Here is a 21,741-nt window from a genome sequence, read left to right as displayed (position 1 = left end):
GCAAGTGTAGTGGATTGTTTTAAAGTTCAAATGATTTAGTCTTTTGTGCCAAAGCCAGTTTGATAATTTTTAGCAATCATGCAAACAGAGTTATGACATTTAATTTTCCAGTCTACTTTATAAATGTTTCCTATTCTATGCCCTATCAATAAAGTACTTCCCCGTTGGTTCTTAACTAAGAATGCTTGTTTGTGAAATTCGACAGTATATCCTATATCACACATTTGACTAATGCTAAGCAGATTATAGTATAAATTTTCAACAAGTAACACGTTATTTATGGTTAGGTTGCCATGGACAATCTTAGCCTTACCCACAACCTTACTCTTAGAGTTGTCACCAAAAATGATCTTTGAACCGGATTCTCTCACAATGTCGGTTAACAACTTGATGTTTCCTATCATGTGCCTTGAGCATCCGCTATCGAAGTACCATTTCGAGTCCTCCAATTGTTTAATCTATTTACCTGAAAAATATAACTATTTACACCTTTTGGTACCCATATTTAATTGGGTCCACGATTAATTAGTCCCTTGGGAATCCATACTTGAATTATTCGAATGAATCTCCCGGTGATAGTCTTAATGGTTCTACTTGTATCGGGCTTGACATCTCTTTGTTTGCCTCTGAATACCTCATTGTATTGTGATGATGATCTTTGATGAATCTTTTCTGACATTTTATCGTGTTCTCGTCTAACCGCATGGTTGACTTTCCTTCTCTCAAGACTAAGCCATCGCAATTTGTCGGTTGGTCCTACATACGTCAGTTCTTTTGTAACATATATGAAAAGTATGTAGAAAGTACTTGAGATACATAACTATGTGTGGCTTAAAGAGTGAGTTTAATAAAACGCTTGCCTTAATTTCGAAACTGGAAAGAAAGAAGATGATCTTTTCTAGGGTTTACTCTTGCTTTAAAGAAAAACTCCTAAGTCTCGCTTAAAGAGAGAGAAAATTGAACTTCTAAATGAATCAAGGTAATGGGGGTAAGGTGAGCTAATGGCTGCCATGCTAAGTGTGAAGTATGTAGCTGGCCAAGTGGGAAGCATGCAAGTGGTTAGGGTGGAATGTTAGTAAGCTATCAAGTGTTCAAATTAAATGATAAGAAAGTGGGTTTAATTAGTGACTAAAGTGGGAATTAAATTAAGATTAATCTTATCCTAATTTTTCTAGCGGGTCCCCTTACATGGGTCCCTTCAACTTTTTATTTTATGTAAAATTTCCCAAGTATAAATAATAAACCCCTTTATCCAATGCCCCTTATACATTTTGTGCTACATATATAATTTAACACATAGCATTTATATCTTAGTCCCAAATAATTTTAATAACAAGTCTATTTCTACCATGATTTATAAGTGAATACATAAGGGTGAACATTCCAGAATTGCACCCTTGACCCTACTAGCCTTTCATAACAGAAAAAGATGAGTTTGGGCATAACATTTCTACCCTACTTATAAAAATTTCGACCTCGAAATTTACTTACAGAACGGTTCATGATAATTCTTCTACATAACATGTTCTACTTCCCAGGTGGCTTCTTCTATGGAACTATTGTGCCAAAACACCTTGACCATACTTACTTCCTTATTCCTTAGCTTCCTGGTTTGCCTGGCCAGGATCTGGGTTGGTCTCTCTTCATATGATAGATCCTTTTGTAACTGAACTTCTTCATAATGAATTACATGGTTGGCATTAGGAATGTACTTCCTCAAATTGGACACATGAAAAACATTATGAACAACAGCAAGGCTGGGAGACAATGCTAATCTATAAGCAACCTCAACAACTGCCTCTAGAATCTCAAAAGGCCATATATATATTGGATTCAACTATCCCTTCTTTCCAAACCTAATGATACCTTTAAAGGGAGATACATTGAGAAATACATGGTCGCCTTTGTTGAAGATGATATCCCTACGCTTTTTATGTGCATAGCTCTTCTGTCTACTTTGAGCTGTTAGCAATCTTTCCCTGATTTTTCTAACTAATGAAACTGTGCTGGTAACGATCTTTGACCCAATTAACATTCTGTTACGATCCACGAATAAGAAAGTGCACCAGCTACGGTCCTATGGAACACTTGGGCTAGAGACTTGGTCGGGAACTCTGTTTTCATAGAATAATAATAATATTTTAATTCTGTTTTTCTATTCCCACAAAACTGATTGTTGACTAAGTCCCTAAAGTTGTTATAACATAATTGTAACCGACTCTTGGGTAATACAACCTCTTTAAATTCTTATGCCCACCCCACTTTTTGGGGCTATGAATTGAAGTTTGTGAACTTGGTGCTCTAAGTTATTTTCTCGGCCCTCAACCTCTTTCTTGGACTACTAGGTGTATTCTAGTAGTATTCTCTTCTCACCCCGGTTTCTTCTCTCTTTAACCTCGAATTCTCTCCTCACTCTATGTCTGTTGCGTTTGAGTATTGAATTCCATCCTTGGTCCCAACAATCAAGAACCTATTTCTTGAATCAAAGAACTCGAAAGACTCGGTTATAGTTTAAAGCGTAACAATTGGTATCAGAGTTGGGCGATTCTAAAATGGTAGAAACCCGCTAGCAAACAGAAATGGAAACATTAAAGTTCCTAATTGAAGGATTGTCCCAACAATCAGCCGCTACACAGGCCATTTTGCACCAACACATGACTAAATCGGGTAAGGGCCAAGATCCCCGTGCCGACCCCGATGATCAAGTTCAGCCTTCTTGCCACGGTTCTCCATATCGACCCCATCACCCTGGCCAGAACCGCGACCAATATTATGTTCCTCCCACTCGGCTAACCAAGGTCAACTTCCCTCGGTTTGATGGACCCGATATCGAGGGCTGGCTGATATCTGCCGAGCAATTCTTCATGGTGGACAAGACAAAGGATGACACAAAATTAGATATCGCCCCCATTCATTTTTATGGTGAAGCAAGAATGTGGTACGGATAATACTTTCAAAACCGCAACCAAAAGAAAGCATTATCATGGGATGTGTTCAAGAGAGACCTCTTGGCGTAATTTTGGCCCTCTATACACAAAACTCCAATGAGGCATCTGTTACGATCCTCGAATAAGAAAGCGCACCCTCCTCGGTCCTATGGAATAATTGGGCCAGATTTATGTTTCCGTTTATTAATTCATCTTTTATCTTCTCTTTTATTTCTTTAAAACCGAATTCTGTTATTTTGTAAGTTATAACAAATTTGTAACCGACTCTTGGGTACTTCAGCCTCTTTAAATGCTGATGCCCACCCCACTTTTTGGGGCTATGAATTGATATTTTGGAACTTGGTGTTTAAGTTATCTCTCGGCCCTCCTCCCCTTCTTGGACCGCTAGGTGTAAACTAGTGGTATTTCTCCCCTCCCCCTTGGCTCTTCTCTCCCTAACCTCGAATTCTCCTCTAATTCTATGTCCACTGCGCTAGAGTGTTGAATTCCATCATCGGTCCCGAACATCAAGAACCCGTTTCTTGAATTAAAGAACTTGAAAGGCTCGGCCATAATTAAAACTCCTAACATCTTGGTATCAGAGCTGGTCGATTCTCAACATGGTAGAAACTCGCCAGCAATCGGAAATGGATGCGCTCAAGTCCCTGATTGAAAACTTGTCTCAACAAACAGCAGCAATGCAAGCTGCCATAGACCGTAGATTTGATGTGGCCGAAGAAAGAATGGCGGCCCTTGAGAGTGGGGCATCTGGAAACGTGCAAGAACCCCGCCACAGACCCTATGATGATAATTCTTACCACGGTCCTTCACCATTTAGGCCCCCGCACCCTGTCCAGAACCGTGATCAACACTATGCTCCTCCTACTTGGCTAACCAAGGTCGATTTTCCTCGGTTTGATGGGTCGGATGTCGAGGGCTGGCTAATATCTGCCGAGCAATTTTTCAGGGTGGATAAAACTAGGGATGCCACGAAACTAGAAATTGCACCCATTCACTTTTCTGGCGAAGCAAGAATGTGGTATGGATCTTATCTACAGAATCGAGATCATATGGAGGCCCTATCTTGGGACGTGTTCAAGAGAGATCTTATGACGCAATTCGGACCCTCTATACACGACACTCCAATGAGACAGTTGATGAATCTAAAACAGGCTGGGTCGGTTCAAGATTATAATTTGCAATATATGTCGATCTCTCAAAAACACTACAACATGCCAAGGGAGTACGTCATAGATTGTTATTTGTCTGGTCTAAGGGGGGAAATTGCAAACTGTATCAGGTTGCGATTCCCGGATTCTCTAAACGAAGCCATGGCCATGGCTAAAGTCCAAGAAGCAACGTACCGGTCTTTAATGAGCAATGGAAATTTGTACAGCGCCGAGCCACTACTGCCCAATCCGAGCATCGTCAAACCAAGTTGGCAAAGCACGAACAAAGCCCCATACATCAAGCCGAGCTCGTCATATGGGTCTTCTTCGAGTGCAAATCAAGGCCATGTTAAGCAATTGGACCCAGCCTTAATGGATGAAAAGAAAAGGAAAGGCCTATGCTACTCTTGCGACGAAAAATGGCAACCAAATCACAAGTGTAAATCAAAGTTATTCATGGTTTCGGCCAATCAAGAAAATCAAGAACCCGACCAAGAACCTGCTCCGGAGGTAGATCTTGATGATTCTCTTTTGCAGCCTGACGCAGTGGAAGAATTAGCCATATCCTTACATGCATTGACGGGTTCTAAAACCTTTCAAACGCTCCAGATTCTTGGTAAAATTGGGAACCTACCGGTCGTGATCTTAATTGATACAGACAGCACTCATAATTTCATTAATAGAAGGATAATGAAGAATATTAGCCATGACATACTTCCCACCCAAGTGCTCTCGGTCCGAGTGGCAGACGGCTCTAACATTTTATGCTCTAGTTTCTGCCAAGATCTGAAATGGTCTATGGAAGGCAAGTTTTATCAAGCAAATATGAAGGTATTGACAATGACAGGGTATGATATTGTGCTGGGAATCGAATGGCTGATTACTCTAGGCCCTTCAAAATGGGATTTTGAAAAATTAACACTCTCTTTTAAAAGGGAAGGGATAACCACGGTCTTGCAAGGCATACCCCATACACAAATCAATTTAATGAAGGGTGATCACCTAGAGAAGCTATTAAAGAAAGGCAATGTTGCTGCCATGATCCAAATAAGAAGTGAAAACGAAGCACAATTTTTCTCGCTCCATACAAGGCCACCAGATGATATTCCTGAAGACCTTCAGCAAATGCTAGATGATTTCAGCCCAATATTCCAGCAACCTGAGAACTTACCACCCGCCAGGGAACAAGATCACCGTATCCCATTAAAGGAAGGCACGGAAGCTGTATGCATGCGTCCCTACCGATATCCTGCCCTGCAGAAGACATAAATTGAACATTTGGTCAACGATATGCTAGACAGGGGAGTCATAAGAAGAAGCCACAGCTCTTTTGCCACCCCTGTGGTGTTGGTCCGAAAGAAAGACTTATCATGGAGAATGTGTATTGATTATAGGCGGCTCAACTCAGCAACCATTAAGGATAAGTTTCCTATTCCGGTCATTGAAGAGTTAATGGAAGAATTGCATGGGTCCAGGTTTTTTTCCAAGCTCGATTTGCGCTCAGGATTCCACCAGATAAGGATGCACCCAGGTGACTGCCACAAAACAGCATTCCGTACTCACGAAGGCCTGTATGAATTTTTGGTGATGCCCTTCGGCCTAACCAATGCACCGTCCTCCTTCCAAAGCTTAATGAACGCGACCCTGAAACCATTTTTAAGGAAGTTTGTGCTAGTATTTTTTGATGATATCCTAGTATACAGCCCGAGCTGGAAGGAACATATCCAACACCTATATAAGGTACTTTCAATATTGCAACATAACGAATTATTCCTTAACAAGGGGAAATGTAATTTTGGGTGCAAGCAAATTGCCTATCTTGGCCATATCCTTGACGAGAATGGTGTAGCCACAGATCCAGCAAAGTTAGAAGCAATGGGCACATGGCCAGTTCCAGAATCTCCTAAGCAATTGAAAGGGTTCCTTGGCCTGACCGGATACTATAGAAGATTTATAAAAGGCTACGGCTCTATAGCACGACCACTCACAGCCCTGTTGAAAAAGGGGCAGTTTGAATGGAATAAAGAAGCTGAAGATGCATTTCTATTGTTGAAGCAGCGTATGCTTTCCCCTTCGGTCCCGGCGCTTCCAAATTTCGATATTCCCTTTGTAGTAGAGACCGATGCAAGCGGAATTGGTATAGGGGCAGTTCTTATGCAAGAAGGTCGACCAATTTCATTCATAAGCAAGGGTATTGAACCAGAAAAGTTACCATCATCCACGTATGAAAAAGAACTCATGGCCTTAACTTTTGCGGTAGAGAAGTGGCGATCATACCTTAGGTACAAGCAATTTATTGTAAAAACCGATCATGAAGCCCTTAAATATTTACTGGAACAAAGAGTTCAAACTCCGGCTCAAGAGAAATGGCTCTATAAATTGGTGGGATATGACTTTGTTGTTCAATATAAAAAAGGAAAGGAAAATTTGGTGGCAGATGCTTTGTCTAGGCGGGTAGCAGGTGTTCAATGTGCAGGAATTTCGGTCTATCACACTGCTGTTCAAAAACAGATTCAGGAAAGCTATGAAGAAGATCCCAACTTGACCAAAGTCATTTGTGAAATTCTGGCTAATGTTGATTCTCACCCAGAATGCTCATACGACCACGGGTTATTGAGGAAAAGGGACCGGCTAGTGGTGGGGAAGAATAACGACCTCAGAAATACCTTAATTGCAGCCATGCACTTGGGAGCAGAAGGGGGGCATTCGGGGACTCTGGTCACCCAGAAGAAAATGCAACTTGTTTACTATTGGCCAGGAATGCTTAAAGACATTAGGGAATTTGTTCGGACCTGTGAAGTGTGCCAAAAAAATAAATCTGATAACTCAGCATATAGGGGCCTGCTTCAGCCCTTAGAAATTCCCAATCGATTTTGGGAATCGGTCTCCATGGATTTCATTGAGAGCTTGCCTAAGTCAAAAGGTAAAAGTGTTATATTTGTGGTAGTTGACAGACTATCGAAGATGGCCCACTTTATGAGTCTGCAACACCCCTTTTCTGCCTGGACAGTAGCTGAGTCATTTGTGGACAACGTTTCCAAGCTCCACGGAATGCCAACAACCATCATTAGTGATCGGGGCAAAGTGTTCTTAAGCACCTTTTGGCAGGAATTTTTAAGTATACAAGGAGTAAAACAAGCTTTATCCTCAGCTTATCACCCCCAGACGGATGGCCAGACCGAGATAGTCAACAAATGCTTGGTCACTTATCTACGCTGCATGGCTGGCCAGACACCGAAAGATTGGGTACGCTGGTTGCCTTTGGCTGAATGGTGGTACAACACTAATTTTCATACAGCAATACAAACAACTCCTTTTGAAGCCATAAATGGATATCCCCCCCGGTCCACACACCGTATGTAGCAGGTGACTCGAGAGTGGAAGAGGTGGATGTATCGCTAACGGCCAGGGAAGCCTCACTCCAACTCATAAAATTCCATTTGAAAAGAGCCCAGAATCGTATGAAGCAGCAGGACAAGAAGAGGAAAGATATCACGTTGCAAGTGGGTAGATGGGCATTGGTGAAACTACAGCCATATAGACAACGTTCTATCCAGAAGTTATTCCACAAGCTCTCACCAAAGTATTTTGGGCCATTTGAAGTGTTGGAAAGGATTGGGGAAGTTGCTTACAAGCTGGAACTCGGGGCCGACAATAGAATACATAATGTCTTCCATGTCTCACAATTAAAATCATTCAAAGGTACGCCTGCTGCTGTAGAAAATATTCCCCAACTTAGCACACAACCAAACAGGACCGGAAAAATTGTTGGTGAACAAGACATAATGGTGCAAGGAAAAATGAAAAAACAGATGCTAATCAATTGGGATGGGGCCCAAACAGAAGACCAAACTTGGGAGGATGCAGAAGTTATAAGTATTCAATGCCCAGAGATGCTAGCTGCAAGGAGGCCAACAAGACAACACTTTCTTCGTCGGGGTCGATGAACTTCTGATGGGGAGATGATGTTACGATCCTCGAATAAGAAAGCGCACCCTCCTCGGTCCTATGGAATAATTGGGCCAGATTTATGTTTCCGTTTATTAATTCATCTTTTATCTTCTCTTTTATTTCCTTAAAACCGAATTCTGTTATTTTGTAAGTTATAACAAATTTGTAACCGACTCTTGGGTACTTCAGCCTCTTTAAATGTTGATGCCCACCCCACTTTTTGGGGCTATGAATTGATATTTTGGAACTTGGTGTTTAAGTTATCTCTCGGCCCTCCTCCCCTTCTTGGACCGCTAGGTGTAAACTAGTAGTATTTCTCCCCTCCCCATTGGCTCTTCTCTCCCTAACCTCGAATTCTCCTCTAATTCTATGTCCGCTGCGCTAGAGTGTTGAATTCCATCATCGGTCCCGAACATCAAGAACCCGTTTCTTGAATTAAAGAACTTGAAAGGCTCGGCCATAATTAAAACTCCTAACATCATTAGATATCGCCCCCATTCATTTTTATGGTGAAGCAAGAATGTGGTACGGATAATACCTTCAAAACCGCAACCAAAAGAAAGCATTATCATGGGATGTGTTCAAGAGAGACCTCTTGGCGTAATTTTGGCCCTCTATACACAAAACTCCAATGAGGCATCTGATGAATTTGAAACAGGTTGGTTCGGTTCAAGAATATAATCTACGGTACATGTCGATCTCTTAAAAAGTTATATCATATGCAGAGGGACTACGTAATAGATTACTACATGTCTGGTCTAAGAGAGGAAATTGCAAATTGCATCAGGTTGTGATTCCTAGATTCTTTAAATGAAGCCATGGCCATGGCTAAAGTCCAAGAAGCAACGTATCGATCCTTAATGAGCAGTGGGAACTTGTACAACACCGAGGCACCACTATTGCCCAATCCGAGCAGCGTCAAACCATGTTGGCAAAGCACGAACAGAACTCCATACATCAAGCCGAGCTCATCATATGGGTCCTCTTTGAGTGCAAACTAGGGCCATATTAAGTAATTAGACCCGGTCTAAATGGATGAAAAGAGAAAGAAGGGCCTATGCTACACGTGCGATGAAAAATGGCAACCAAACCACAGGTGTAAATCAAAGTTATTCATGGTCTAGGCCAATGATCAAGAAAGCGCTCCAAGTTTCCAAGAACCTGCTCCAGTGGTAGACCTTGATGATTCTCCTTTGCAGCTTGATACAACAGAAAAACTAGCCATATCTTTACATGCATTGACGGGTTCTAAAACCTTTCAAACGCTCTAGATTCTTGGTAAAGTTGGGAACCTACCGGTTGTGATCCTAATTAATACAGGTAGCACTCATAACTTCATTAATAGCAGGATAATGGAGAACATTAGCCATGAAATACTTCCCACCCAAGTGCTATCGGTCCGAGTGGCAGACGACTCTAACATTTTATGCTCTACCTTTTGCCAAGATCTGAAATGGTCTATGGAAGGTAAGCTTTATCAAACAAACATGAAAGTATTGACAATGACATGGTACGATATTGTGCTGGGAATCGAATGGCTGATTACTCTAGACCCTTCAAAATGGGACTTCGAAAAATTAACCCTCTCTTTTAAAAAGGAAGTGATAACCATGGTCTTGCAAGGTATACCCCATACACAAATCAATTTAATGAAGGGTGATCACCTAGAGAAGTTATTAAAGAAAGGCAATGTTGCTGCCATGATCCAAATAAGAAGTGAAAACGAGGCATAATTTTTCTCACTCTCTACAAGGCCGCCAGATGATATTCCTGTAGACCTTCAGCAAATGCTAGATGACTTCAGCCCAATATTCCAGCAACTTGAGGACTTACCACCCGCTAGGGAACAAGATCACCGCATCCCATTAAAGGAAGGCACAGAAGCTGTATGCATGCGTCCCTACTGATATCCTGCCCTGCAGAAGACATAAATTGAACATTTGGTCAACGATATGTTGGACAGGGGAGTCATAAGGAGAAGCCACAGCTCTTTTTCTGCCCCTATGGTGTTGGTCCGAAAGAAAGACTTGTCCTAGAGAATGTGTATTGATTATAGGCGACTGAACTCAACAACCATTAAGGATAAATTTCCTATTTCGGTCATTGAAGAATTAATGGAAGAATTGCATAAGTTCAGGTTCTTTTCCAAGCTCGATTTGTGCTCAAGGTTCAACCAGATAAGGATGCACCCAGGTGACTTCCACAAAACAACATTCCGGACTCACGAAGGCCTATATGAGTTTTTGATGATGCCCTTCGGTCTAACCAATGCACCATCTTCCTTGCAAAGCCTAATGAACGCGACCCAGAAACCATTCCTAAGGAAGTTCGTGCTAGTATTTTTTGATGACATCCTATATACAGCCCGAGCTGGAAGGAACATATCCAACACCTACATAAGGTACTTTCAATATTGCAACATAACGAGTTATTCCTTAACAGGGGAAAATGTAATTTTGGGTGCAAGCAAATCTCCTATCTTGGCCATATCCTCGACGAGAATGGTGTAGCCACGGATCCAACAATGTTAGAAGCAATGAGCACATGGTCAGTTCCAGAATCTCCTAAGAAATTGATAGGGTTCCTTGGTCTGACCGGATACTATAGAAGATTTATAAAAGGCTACGGCTCCATAGCACGACCCCTCACGGCCCTGTTGAAAAAAGGTCAGTTTGAATGGAATAAAAAAGCTGAAGATGCATTCCTATTGTTGAAGTAGTGTATGCTTTCCCCTCCGGTCCTGACGCTTCCAAATTTCAATATTCCCTTTGTAGTAGAGACTGATGCAAGCAGAGTTGGTATAGGGGCAGTACTAATGCAAGAAGGTCGACCCATTTCATTCATAAGCAAGACGATTGAACCAGAGAAGTTACCATCATCCACATACGAAAAATTGTTGATGGCCTTGACCTTTGCGGTGAAGAAGTGGAGATCTTACCTTAGGTACAAGCAATTTATTTTGAAGACCGATCATGAAGCTCTTAAATACTTGCTGGAACAAAGAGTTCAAACCCAACACAAGAAAAATGGCTCTATAAATTGGTGGGATACGATTTTGTTGTTTAATATAAAAGGGGAAAAGAAAACTTGGTAGCAAATGCTTTGTCCAGGCGGGTAGCACGTGTCCAATGTGCAGGAATTTCGGTCTATCACACTACTGTCCAAAAACAAATTGAAGAAAGCTACGAAGAAGATCCCAACTTAGCCAAAGTCATTCGTGAAATTCTTGTTAATGCTGATTCTCACCCAGAATGCTCATATGACCATGGATTGTTAAGAAAAAGGGATCGGCTGGTGGTGGGAAAGAATAACGATCTCAGAAATACCTTAATTGCATCCATGCACTTGGGAGAAGAAGGGGGGCATTCGGGGACTCAGGTCACCCAAAAGAAAATTCAGCTTGTTTACTCTTGGCCAGGGATGCTCAAAGATATTAGAGAATTTGTCCGAATCTGTGAAGTTTGCCAAAAAAATAAACCTGATAATTCAGTATATAGGGGTCTACTTCAACCCTTAGTAATTCCCAATCGATTTTGGGAATCGGTCTTCATGGATTTCATTGAAAGCTTGCCTAAGTCAAAAGGTAAAAGTGTTATATTCGTGGTAGTTGACAGACTATCGAAAATGGCCCACTTTATGAGTCTACAACACCCCCTTTCTTCCCGGACAGTAGCTGAATTATTTGTGGACAACGTTTCCAAGCTCCACGGAATGCCAACAACCATCATCAGTGATCGGGGAAAAGTGTTCCTAAGCACCTTCTGACGGGAATTTTTAAGTATACAAGGAGTAAAACAAACTTTATCCTCAGCCTATCACCCCAGACGGATGGCCAGATCGAGATAGTCAACAAATGCTTGGTCAGTTATCTACGCTGCATGGCTGGCCAAACTCCAAAAGATTGGGTACACTGGTTGCCTTTGGCTGAATGATGGTACAATACTAATTTCCATACAGCAATACAAACAACACCTTTCGAAGCCATATATGGATACCCCCCTCTGGTCCACACACCGTATGTAGCAGGAGACTCGAGAGTAGAAGAAGTGGATGTATCGCTAACAACCAGGGAAGCCTCACTCCAACTCATAAAATTCCATTTGAAAAGAGCCCAGAATCGTATGAAGCAGCAGCAGGACAAGAAGAGAAAAGATGTCACATTGCAAGTGGGTAGCTGGGCATTGGTGAAGTTACAGCCATATAGACAACGTTCGGTCCAGAAGTTATTCCACAAGCTCTCACCAAAGTATTTTGGGCCATTTGAAGTGTTGGAAAGTATTGGGGAAGTTGCTTACAAGCTAGAGCTCGGGACCGACTACACAATGTCTTCCATGTCTCGCAATTAAAATCATTCCAAGGTACCCCTGCTACTGTTGAAAATATTCCCCAACTTAGAACACAACCAAACAGGACCGACAAAATTGTGGGTGAACAAGACATAATGGTGCATGGGAAAATGAAAAAACAGTTGTTAATCAATTGGGATGGGGACCAAACAGAAGACCAAACTTGGGAAGATGCAGAAGTGATAAGCATTCAATGCCTAGAGATTCTAGCAGCAAGGAGGCAAGCAAGTCAACATTCTCTTTGTCGGGGTCGACGAACTTCTGATGGGGGAGATGATGTTACGATCCACAAATAAGAAAGTGCACCAGCCACGGTCCTATGGAACACTTGGGCTAGAGAGTCGGTCGGGAACTTTGTTTTCATAGCATAATAATAATATTTTAATTCTGTTTTTCTATTCCCACAAAACTGATTGTTGACTAAGTCCCTAAAGTTGTTATAATAGAATTGTAACCGACTCTTGGGTAATACAGCCTCTTTAAATGCTGATGCCCACCCCACTTTTTGGGGCTATGAATTGAAGTTTGTGAACTTGGTGCTCTAAGTTATTCTCTCGGCCCTCAACCTCTTTCTTGGACTACTAGGTATATTCTAGTGGTATTCTCTTCTCACCCCGGTTTCTTCTCTCTTTAACCTCGAATTCTCTCCTCACTCTATGTCCTCTGCGTTTGAGTATTGAATTCCATCCTTGGTCCCCAACAATCAAGAACCCATTTCTTGAATCAAAGAACTCGAAAGGCTCGGTTATAGTTTAAAGTGTAACACATTCTTTCCTCTACTTCATCCCAATGTAGAGGAGTTCTATATTTCTTCCCATAAAGAGCTTCAAAGGGTGCCATACAAATAGAAGATTGATAACTGTTGTTGTAGGCAAACTCTACTAATGGATGCCTTGATTCCCAATCACCTCCAAAATCTATAAAGCATGCTCTTAGCAGATCTGTTAGGATTTGGATCACTCTTTCTGATTGGCCATTTATTTGGGGGTGAAATGCAGTAGTGAATGCTAACTTTGTTCCCAAACCCTTGTGCAAACTTTCCCAGAAGTGCGAGGTGAAACGAGGATCTCGGTCGGACACGATTCTGGTTGGGATGCCATGGAGCCTAACGATCTCTTGCAAGTACAGCTCCGCGTATTGATTCATTGAGAAAGTTGTCTTTACCGGTAGAAAATGTGCTGACTAAGTAAGACGATCTACTATTACCCAAATGACATTCATTTTTCTCAAGGTTAAAGGCAATCCAACAACAAAGTCCATGGTAATATCGTCCCATTTCGAAACAGGTATGGGCAGTGGGCAGAGAAGTTCAGTAGGCCTTTTGACGCTCCACCTTAACTTGCTGGCAAGTTAAGCACTCACTCACATACTTAATGATATCCTTCTTCATACCAGGCCACCAATACAACATCTACAGATTTTTGAACATTATGGTGCTTCCTAGATGAATAGAATATGGAGTAGTATGTGCCTCAACCAATAATTCTTGCCTTAAAGAACCTACTGAAGGTACCCATAGCCGATTCCTGTGATACATCAGATTATACCTACTGCTATACAAATGTGTCTCCCTCTTCTCATCTCTTTGCTTCCATAAGGTGAGTTGTGGGTCATTAGATTGTCCTAAACTAATTTTTTCTACAAGATCAGGAACAATGGCTAGAGTTGCAAGAATGCACTCCTGCCTTGGTTCAATCACAGCCAGATCTAATCTTTCAAACTCTTGAATCAGGTCAGACTGGGCAGTAATTTGATTAAGGGTACCAGACTTACGGCTTAAGGCATCAGAAATAACATTGGCCCTCCCTAGTTGATAAACAATTTCGCAGTCATAATCTTTCATCAGCTCCAACCAATGTCGCTGCCTCATATTCAAATCCTTTTGAGTAAATAAATATTTCAGATTTTGATGATCAGTAAATATTTGAGACTTCTCACCATAAAGATAGTGCCTCTAGATTTTAAGAGCAAAGACTACAACAGCTAATTCCAAGTCATGGGTGGAATAATTTCTTTCATGAATCTTCAGTTGCCTTGAAGCATAAGCTACTACATTCCCGTTTTGCATAAGAACAACTCCTAGTCCACTCTTTGATGCATCTGTGCAAACCACAAAGTTGCCTACTCCAGATAGAATGGTAAGCACCGGGGCAGAAATCAGGCACCGCTTTAACTTATTAAAACTTGTCTCGCATTGATTAGACCACACAAATTTCACATTCTTGTGCGTTAGAGTTGTAAGAGGTAGTGCTATCTTGGATAAGCCCTTGATGAACCTCCTATAATAGCCTGCTTGTCCAAGAAAGCTCCTCACCTCAGTCATGTTCTTTGGTGTCGCCCACTCCTTAACTGTTTCCACCTTTGATGGATCAACTTCTATCCTCTTTGCTGAAATGATATGACCCAAGAAAGCAATCTGTGTGAGCCATAAATCCCACTTACTTAGCTTTGCAAACAGCTGATTTTCTTTTAAAACTTGCAAAATTACAGCCAAGTGTTTCATATGCTCTTCCTCCGAACGTGAATAAATTAATATATCATCTAAGAAAACCACCACAAACTGATCTAAATACGAATGGAATACCCTAAGTATCAACTCCATGAATACAACTGGTGTAGTGGTTAGTCCAAACGGCAGAACCAAGAACTCATAATGCCCATAGCCGGTTTAAAATGCTATTATCTTTATATCCTCTTCCTTGATTCTCAACTGATGATAACCATATCGTAGATCAATCTTGGAAAACACCGAAGCACCTTGAAGTTGATCAAACAGGTCATCCATTCTGGGCAATGGATACTTATTCTGAATTGTCACATTGTTCAACTCCCTATAATCAATACACAACCTTTTGGATCCATCTTTCTTATTCACAAGAGGGACTGGTGCACCCCATGGAGATACACTTGGGCGGATGAAGTCTTTGTCCTGATAATCTTGCAATTGAACTTTCAGCTCTTTCATTTCTGCAGGTGCTAAACGATAAGGCACCTTTGAAATTGGAAGTGTCCCTGACTTCAACGTTATAGAGAACTCCACATCATGCTTTGGAGGCAAACCTGAAATATCATCAGGAATACACTAGGGTAATCCCTTACTACTTCAATATCTTCTAACTTGAGTTTCTGCCCAACTATCATAGTATAATTATTAGACATCACCCTGGTGGATCCTTTTAAAAACATTTGTTTCCTTTTAAAAGCAAGAATCGCACGAAACAGAAAGGTCTTCCCATACTGATTTGTTAGCACCACCGTCTTCTTATTACAATTAATCTATGCCTCATGTCGGAATAGCCAGTCCATACCTAGGATCACATCAAATCCTACCATATCTACTACCACAAGATCTACTAACATCTTATGGTTCTGATTATAAACTGGGCAGGCTTTAATGATCTTATTAGAATTCAGGTGAGAGCCTGAAGGAAGTGATATGCTATATGCCATCAGTGATTCCTTAGGTTTTAAACTAGCTTTTTGAACAAAACATGCAGTAATAAAGGAATGTGTTACTCTTGTGTCTATCAAAGTGTTGGCTAAAATATTTGCTATTAGAAGATTACCCGTGATGATCGTGGTCTTAGGGTGTTCTTCCTCCCTTGCCATTGAGAAAACCCTCCCTAGTACCTTTGCTGCTTACATATGAAACAAGTATTGGACTCTTTCAAACAGCTCCCTATATGATTCTTCCCATAGATGGTACATAATGGAAGTGGAGTATTGGAAGATTTGGCTGAGGATACTGATCCAGCTGGTTGAACCCTCTTTGATTGTTGTGGCTGCTGAGGTCGTTGAGAAAATCTTTGGTTGTTGTTGTTGTGGTAGAAGCTCCTTGGCTGCTGAGAATGCTGGGAGGTAGCAGCCTGATTATAAGATGACTGGGGAAAATCATTTAGATTGAAGGACTGATTAAAAGGCCTCTTCATTGTTGGACCATGAAACTCCCTCCCTTGATAACTAGCCCTCTTGGCCTGAGCCTCCTTGATGATATCTTGGATGTCTTTCACAGCCATTAGAGCTCGATCAACTGTTTCCTTCATGGAAGAAGGATTACTAAGCCTCACATCCTGACGGATTGTAGCATTGAGTCTCTCAAGAAAGTGATTAAGCCCCATGGAAGCGTCGCCGGTAATCATTGGAGCAAAATAATTGCCTCTTTTAAATCTTTTCACATAATCTGCAATACTAGAATCCCCTTGCTTAATTTCCAAAAATTCTCACGCTAGCTTGTTTCTGGTGCTCAAAGTAAAATGTTTCCCATAGAAGACCTCCTTGAACTCCCTCTAGAATATGCTGTTAAGATCAAGTGCTACCTTAGCCCCTTGCCACAAAATTCTCGCATCATCCTTCAACATAAAAGTGGCACACCTGACCCTTTCCACTTCTGTAATTTGCATAAACTCAAAGATTGTTTCCATGGACTGAACCCACTCTTCAGAAATAATAGGATCTGTGCTACCCTTGAACTCAGCTGGCTTAAAGGTCATGAACTACTTGTAAACAGGTGTTTGCCCTCCTTCATGGTTGTTGTGAGTACTATTATTATTATTATTATTATGAAACATTGCCCTCATTTGCTCCCCTTGACGACAATTTTGATCTTCCAAGGCCTCAATTAATCCTATCAAAAGTGTATTCTGATCTGGCTCCGTTGTTGCAGAAGATGATGAAGACTAGGCTTTCGCATCTTTCCCCATTGTCTTAAATCTAAAATCATATATAGACCCTAAAAACAGCTTAGCATATTTTCAAACCATATAAGCTGAATTCTTATTCCCTATCATCAATCCTAATATCATATTTTATCATATAAAACTTACAAACATTGAAGACGAGATCTTGGAGATGAAACTTTAGGAGCTGGAGTGTGGAAGTGGTAAGGATCGGGATCGCTGCTCTGATACCAACTAAAACGTCCCTGCTCATATAATATACCTACTGCTCAAATATATATATGTATTTAACATTGAGATCCCTAGCTGATGCCATATACAACTTGTTCTGTTTAAAATATATACTTTATATATATACATGCTTCTTCAACAGCTACAAGAACCTACAACAAGATGACCTATTTTCCATCATACTATCATGTTTCTGTACAAGTCTTATATATATGCACCATTAGACAGTAAGAAAGGACCCAAAATAAAAGTCAAGTGTTTATACAAAAAAATACAAGTAATCTAACAGCCTCAGTCCCTCCTCCCACACTCTCTCAAACAACTTGCTCCTCTCCAAGCCTCATTCTCTTAAGTGGACAAAAGCTAGGGCTAGGTACCTACACCACACATAACATAGTGAGTCTAATGACTCAACAAGCAATTAAGTATTTTAAAACCTGCTGGAATGCTTTGCTTTTAAAAATAAAAATGTATGCATAAAATGTTCATACTTTAAAAGAGATGATCAGTCCATAAAAACCATTGGCATGTTTAGAAAATATGAGTTCACGGGGCCTGTACAGTAACAACTTCAGCCATATTTGACCCTACACCATTCAGAGTTGATCCTGAAGGCAAAGAATCTGTTTGAGCCGTATTTGGGAAAAGACACAATTAAGAGTCCATCCCTAAAAGCCCTTAACTTGTTTGGACTGTCTTTTGGTTGGGCAGCAGTAAATAGAGTTCATGCTAAATACTCTAGTCCCTTAAATAACCAGCCAGTACATTTGGAATCACCTGACTAGAGCTCATGCCAACCAACCTCCTCCCGTTTCCGTCAATACTCATTCATCAATAATATGCGCCAATGTATGCATAAAACTTAAAGGTTTTTGTTTTATAAAAGTGTATACTTAACAAATCATGGAAACCCTATCATTTTTGGAAAATATGATGACCCTTGTCATGCTTGAGAAAACAGGGTGTTTATAAACCAAGTTTGTCAGTAAAACCATATTATGTCATAAAAACACGTATTTCAAACATATATAAAAAAAGAATGCAGAAAGTACTTGAGATACATAGTTATGTGTGGCTTAAAGAGTGAGTTTAATAAAAGGCTTGCCTTAATTTTGAAACTGGAAAGAAAGAAGATGATCTTTGTTAGGGTTTACTCTTGCTTTGAATAAAAACTCCTAAGTCTTGCTTAAAGAGAGAGAACTTAATTTCTAAATGAATTAAGGTAATGGGGGTAAGGTGAGCTAATGGCTACCATGCTAAGTGTGAAGCATGCAACTGGCCAAGTGGGAAGCATGCAAGTGGTTATGGTAGAATGTTATTAAGCTGCCAAGTGTTCAAATTAAATGATAAGCAAGTGGGTTTAATTAGTGACTAAAGAGGGAATTAAATTAGGATTAATCTTATCCTAATTTTTCTAGCGGGTCCCCTTACATGGGTCCCTTCAACTTGCTGTTTTATGTAAAATTTCCTAAGTATAAATAATAAACCCCTTTATCCAATACCCCTTATATATTTTGTGCTACATATATAATTTAACACATAGCTTTTATATCTTAGTCCATAATAATAATAATAACAAGTCTATTCCTACCATGACTTATAAGTGAAGACATAAGGTTGAACATTCTAGAATTGCACCCTTGACCCTATTAGCCTTTCATAACATAAATAGATGAGTTTGGGCATAACATAAACCGTTTGAGATATACATTCCTTGGAGATTGAAATCATATTAATAAGAATTTGGCTTATTATCATCCAAGTAAAAACAAGATCAAAGAATATCCCATCTGATGTACTATCCTGGACTTCAACCAATCAAGATCAAGATAAGATGTTCTATAAAGCGGATATTGCCGATGAGCTTCAAATATGTCCGTTGACATATGTCTATTTAAGAAGACAGAGCTCAACCGACTTCGACACCTGAACCTTTTAGCAATCACTCTAACCTTTTCAACAATCTTGAGAGACAATATTCTGCATCCAATTACGAACCTTAAGCTATCAACTCTTTTAATCTCTCAAAGCGTCCAAGTGTGTTAGAGTTCCAAAGTTGTATTATAATACTAGTTATTCTGTGTGAGTGGTGAGCATTGTAAGTTGACAAAATTCGTTTCTGTTCAATAGAGTGAGTGTATTGGAAGGTCAAAAACAGGTAGTAACAAAGCCCTAGTTGTTCGACTAAGTTTGTAAATAGACTGAATATTCTAGTGAATATCCTTCTCAAAGGTTTGAGAAGAAGGGGTTACATAGGAGTTTATACTCCGAACATCCATAAACTCTGTGTCTTGTATTATGTGTTCTTCATTATCTCATCATTCTTATTGATCATTTGTTGCTTCAAGCCCAAACAAATAGTCCCCACTTGACTTTGTCAAGAGTTTGTGACGTCTTGTGTAGAGTAGAAACGAGATAATCAACCTCTAACAGGGTTATTATCGAACGGTATGTGCAAGCGTTTAACGTTGCGAGACCCTGTCTCCTTGGCAATCCCAATCCTAACAAGTGGTATCAGAGAAGCTAATTTCTATTCTCAAGCATCCAAATATCATCATGTCTTTCATTAACGAGTGCCCCATGTTATGCATTGAAGAATATATTGATTGGAAGATTCGCATGGAGGTGCATCTGGCCTCATAACACGATGACATATGGTTTATTATCATTGATGGCCCAATAAAGATTAATAAGCCAATATGCAAATAGACGACTGAAGATAAGTAAATGAATAACTTGGATAATGTTGCCAAAAATATTCTATACAAGTCGCTGGACAAGAATATGTTCAGTAAGATCAAGTTGTGCTCTTCTGCTAAAAAATTGGGAGAAGTTGATCCATATGTGTGAGGGCAACCACCAAATAAAGGAGAACTAGAAAGAGCAGAAGGCTCTGATGGCTGCTGAAAGCAAGGGAAAATGGTCCGACCGTGATTTGAACGAATCATCATCCAGCGACAATGATGATAAAGTTGATACCTGCTTCACGACTAAGAAAGAATCTAAGGTATTTTTTGATTTCTCTCTAAAGAATTTACAAGACATGACTTAACTGCTGCACTTAATGACCTAGTTATTGAGTACAAGAAGTTGTCAAACTCTTTCAATAAAATGAGATTGAAATATGAAATTGATAACTCTTCTTCATCTCAAACTTCTAAACCAAAACATTTTGAAAACAGAGTGGCTGAGCTCTCATATGAGAATGAGAATCTCAATGAAAAGATTCAAACATTATTTTCTAAAAACCAACGTTTGACATATGTGGTCAGTTCTTGGATAAGGTTTAGAGATGCAGTTAGACAGAAGATTAGTTTGTTGAGGCTTGTCAGATGCAAATCTAGTTTAGGATTTGACAATGTCATCCACACAAGTCTTGTGAAAAGTTAAACTCGACGAAAGACAAGCTTAAGATAATGAGTTTTGTCAGGGGTAGTTTAACTGATAAAGAAAAATATCCAAGCTGTTATGATTTGACTTCAAATGATGGGATGATTTATATAAAGTCAGCTTCAAGTTGGCTTAATCCTGAGGAAAGGGCAACCAACTGGTATGGCAAGGAAAAACTTGACAGGAAGTCAAGAAATGTGTTCCAAAAATCATCATTTGAAACTAAAAAATCAGCAGCAGGCAGAGAGCAATCTATTAAATACAGTATACACACACACACAACGGGAATTCCATCAAATAATCAAAGTATGGATTCCCAAGGGACAAATCCATCATGGACCCAAAGACAAATGGGTACCAGATTTGTTATTGTCTATGAATGCATATAAAGTAGTACTACAGCGTGGAAGATTATGCATGACATATGGACAGTCGGCTGCTGATAAACATAGCATATGAAGGTAACAAGCATGAAGTGACTAACATCCTCACGAAGCCACTTCTCCAGTCCATGTTTTCTTACCTTAGAAATATTTTAGGATTGTTAGACTACAATAATGCCTAAACTGATTTAATTATAAAACTCGCCAGGTTTTGAATATTTATTTTAAATAATCAAAAAGGGAGAAATTGTTAGAGTAAATTAGCTAATTAAATTTGGATAATTAGCCAACTATTATAAAACTACCAGGTTTTGAATATTTATTTTAAATAATCAAAATGGGAGAAATTTTTAGAATATAATTTATAAAAAAGTTTTAATAATGAATGGATAAAACTAAGTTCAATTATATATATTAAATTAAAAATATATATCTATATATATATATAATTACTAAGTCATATCAAGTATATTAATATATTTAAAGATAACAACAAGGTATTGTAGTACAATGGTAAGTACTTACGCCTGGGGCAAGTCCGGTAGTTTGCAAGGGCGCATCCGGTATTAAATACATTCGGAATTTTATGAAGCGTAGCCAGTCGGTTATTTGGACTTTGGTTTTTAATGAAGCGTAGCCGGTCGGTTATTAGGACTTCGGTATTTAAT

The 21,741-nt window shown here is 39.9% G+C and overlaps 1 protein-coding gene across 1 annotated transcript; it reads right to left on the bottom strand.

Moving 5' to 3' along the window:
* Positions 1 to 1,513: 1,513 nt before the first annotated feature.
* On the bottom strand, positions 1,514 to 2,035 carry LOC124915765. Its single transcript, XM_047456530.1, has 2 exons — positions 1,867 to 2,035; positions 1,514 to 1,800 (listed from the first exon to the last, which is right to left on the bottom strand). The coding sequence occupies exons 1-2, from the start codon at positions 2,033 to 2,035 to the stop codon at positions 1,514 to 1,516; spliced, it is 456 nt and encodes a 151-aa protein (XP_047312486.1).
* Between the last annotated feature and the right edge of the window lie 19,706 nt (positions 2,036 to 21,741).

This window comes from Impatiens glandulifera, chromosome 9, assembly GCF_907164915.1.
Source record: "Impatiens glandulifera chromosome 9, dImpGla2.1, whole genome shotgun sequence".
Taxonomy (NCBI): domain Eukaryota; kingdom Viridiplantae; phylum Streptophyta; class Magnoliopsida; order Ericales; family Balsaminaceae; genus Impatiens; species Impatiens glandulifera.
The sequence above is the reverse complement of the archived record's forward strand: the minus strand, read 5'-3'. Positions and strand labels throughout refer to the sequence as shown.

Bases quoted from the DNA above. Each gene is read 5' to 3' on its own strand.
- LOC124915765 (XM_047456530.1), bottom strand. From the start codon at position 2,035: ATGTTAATTGGGTCAAAGATCGTTACCAGCACAGTTTCATTAGTTAGA. The intron at 1,801-1,866 runs GTATCATTAGGT...TTGAGATTCTAG, and splicing joins CAATGTATCTCCCTTTAAAG to AGGCAGTTGTTGAGGTTGCT.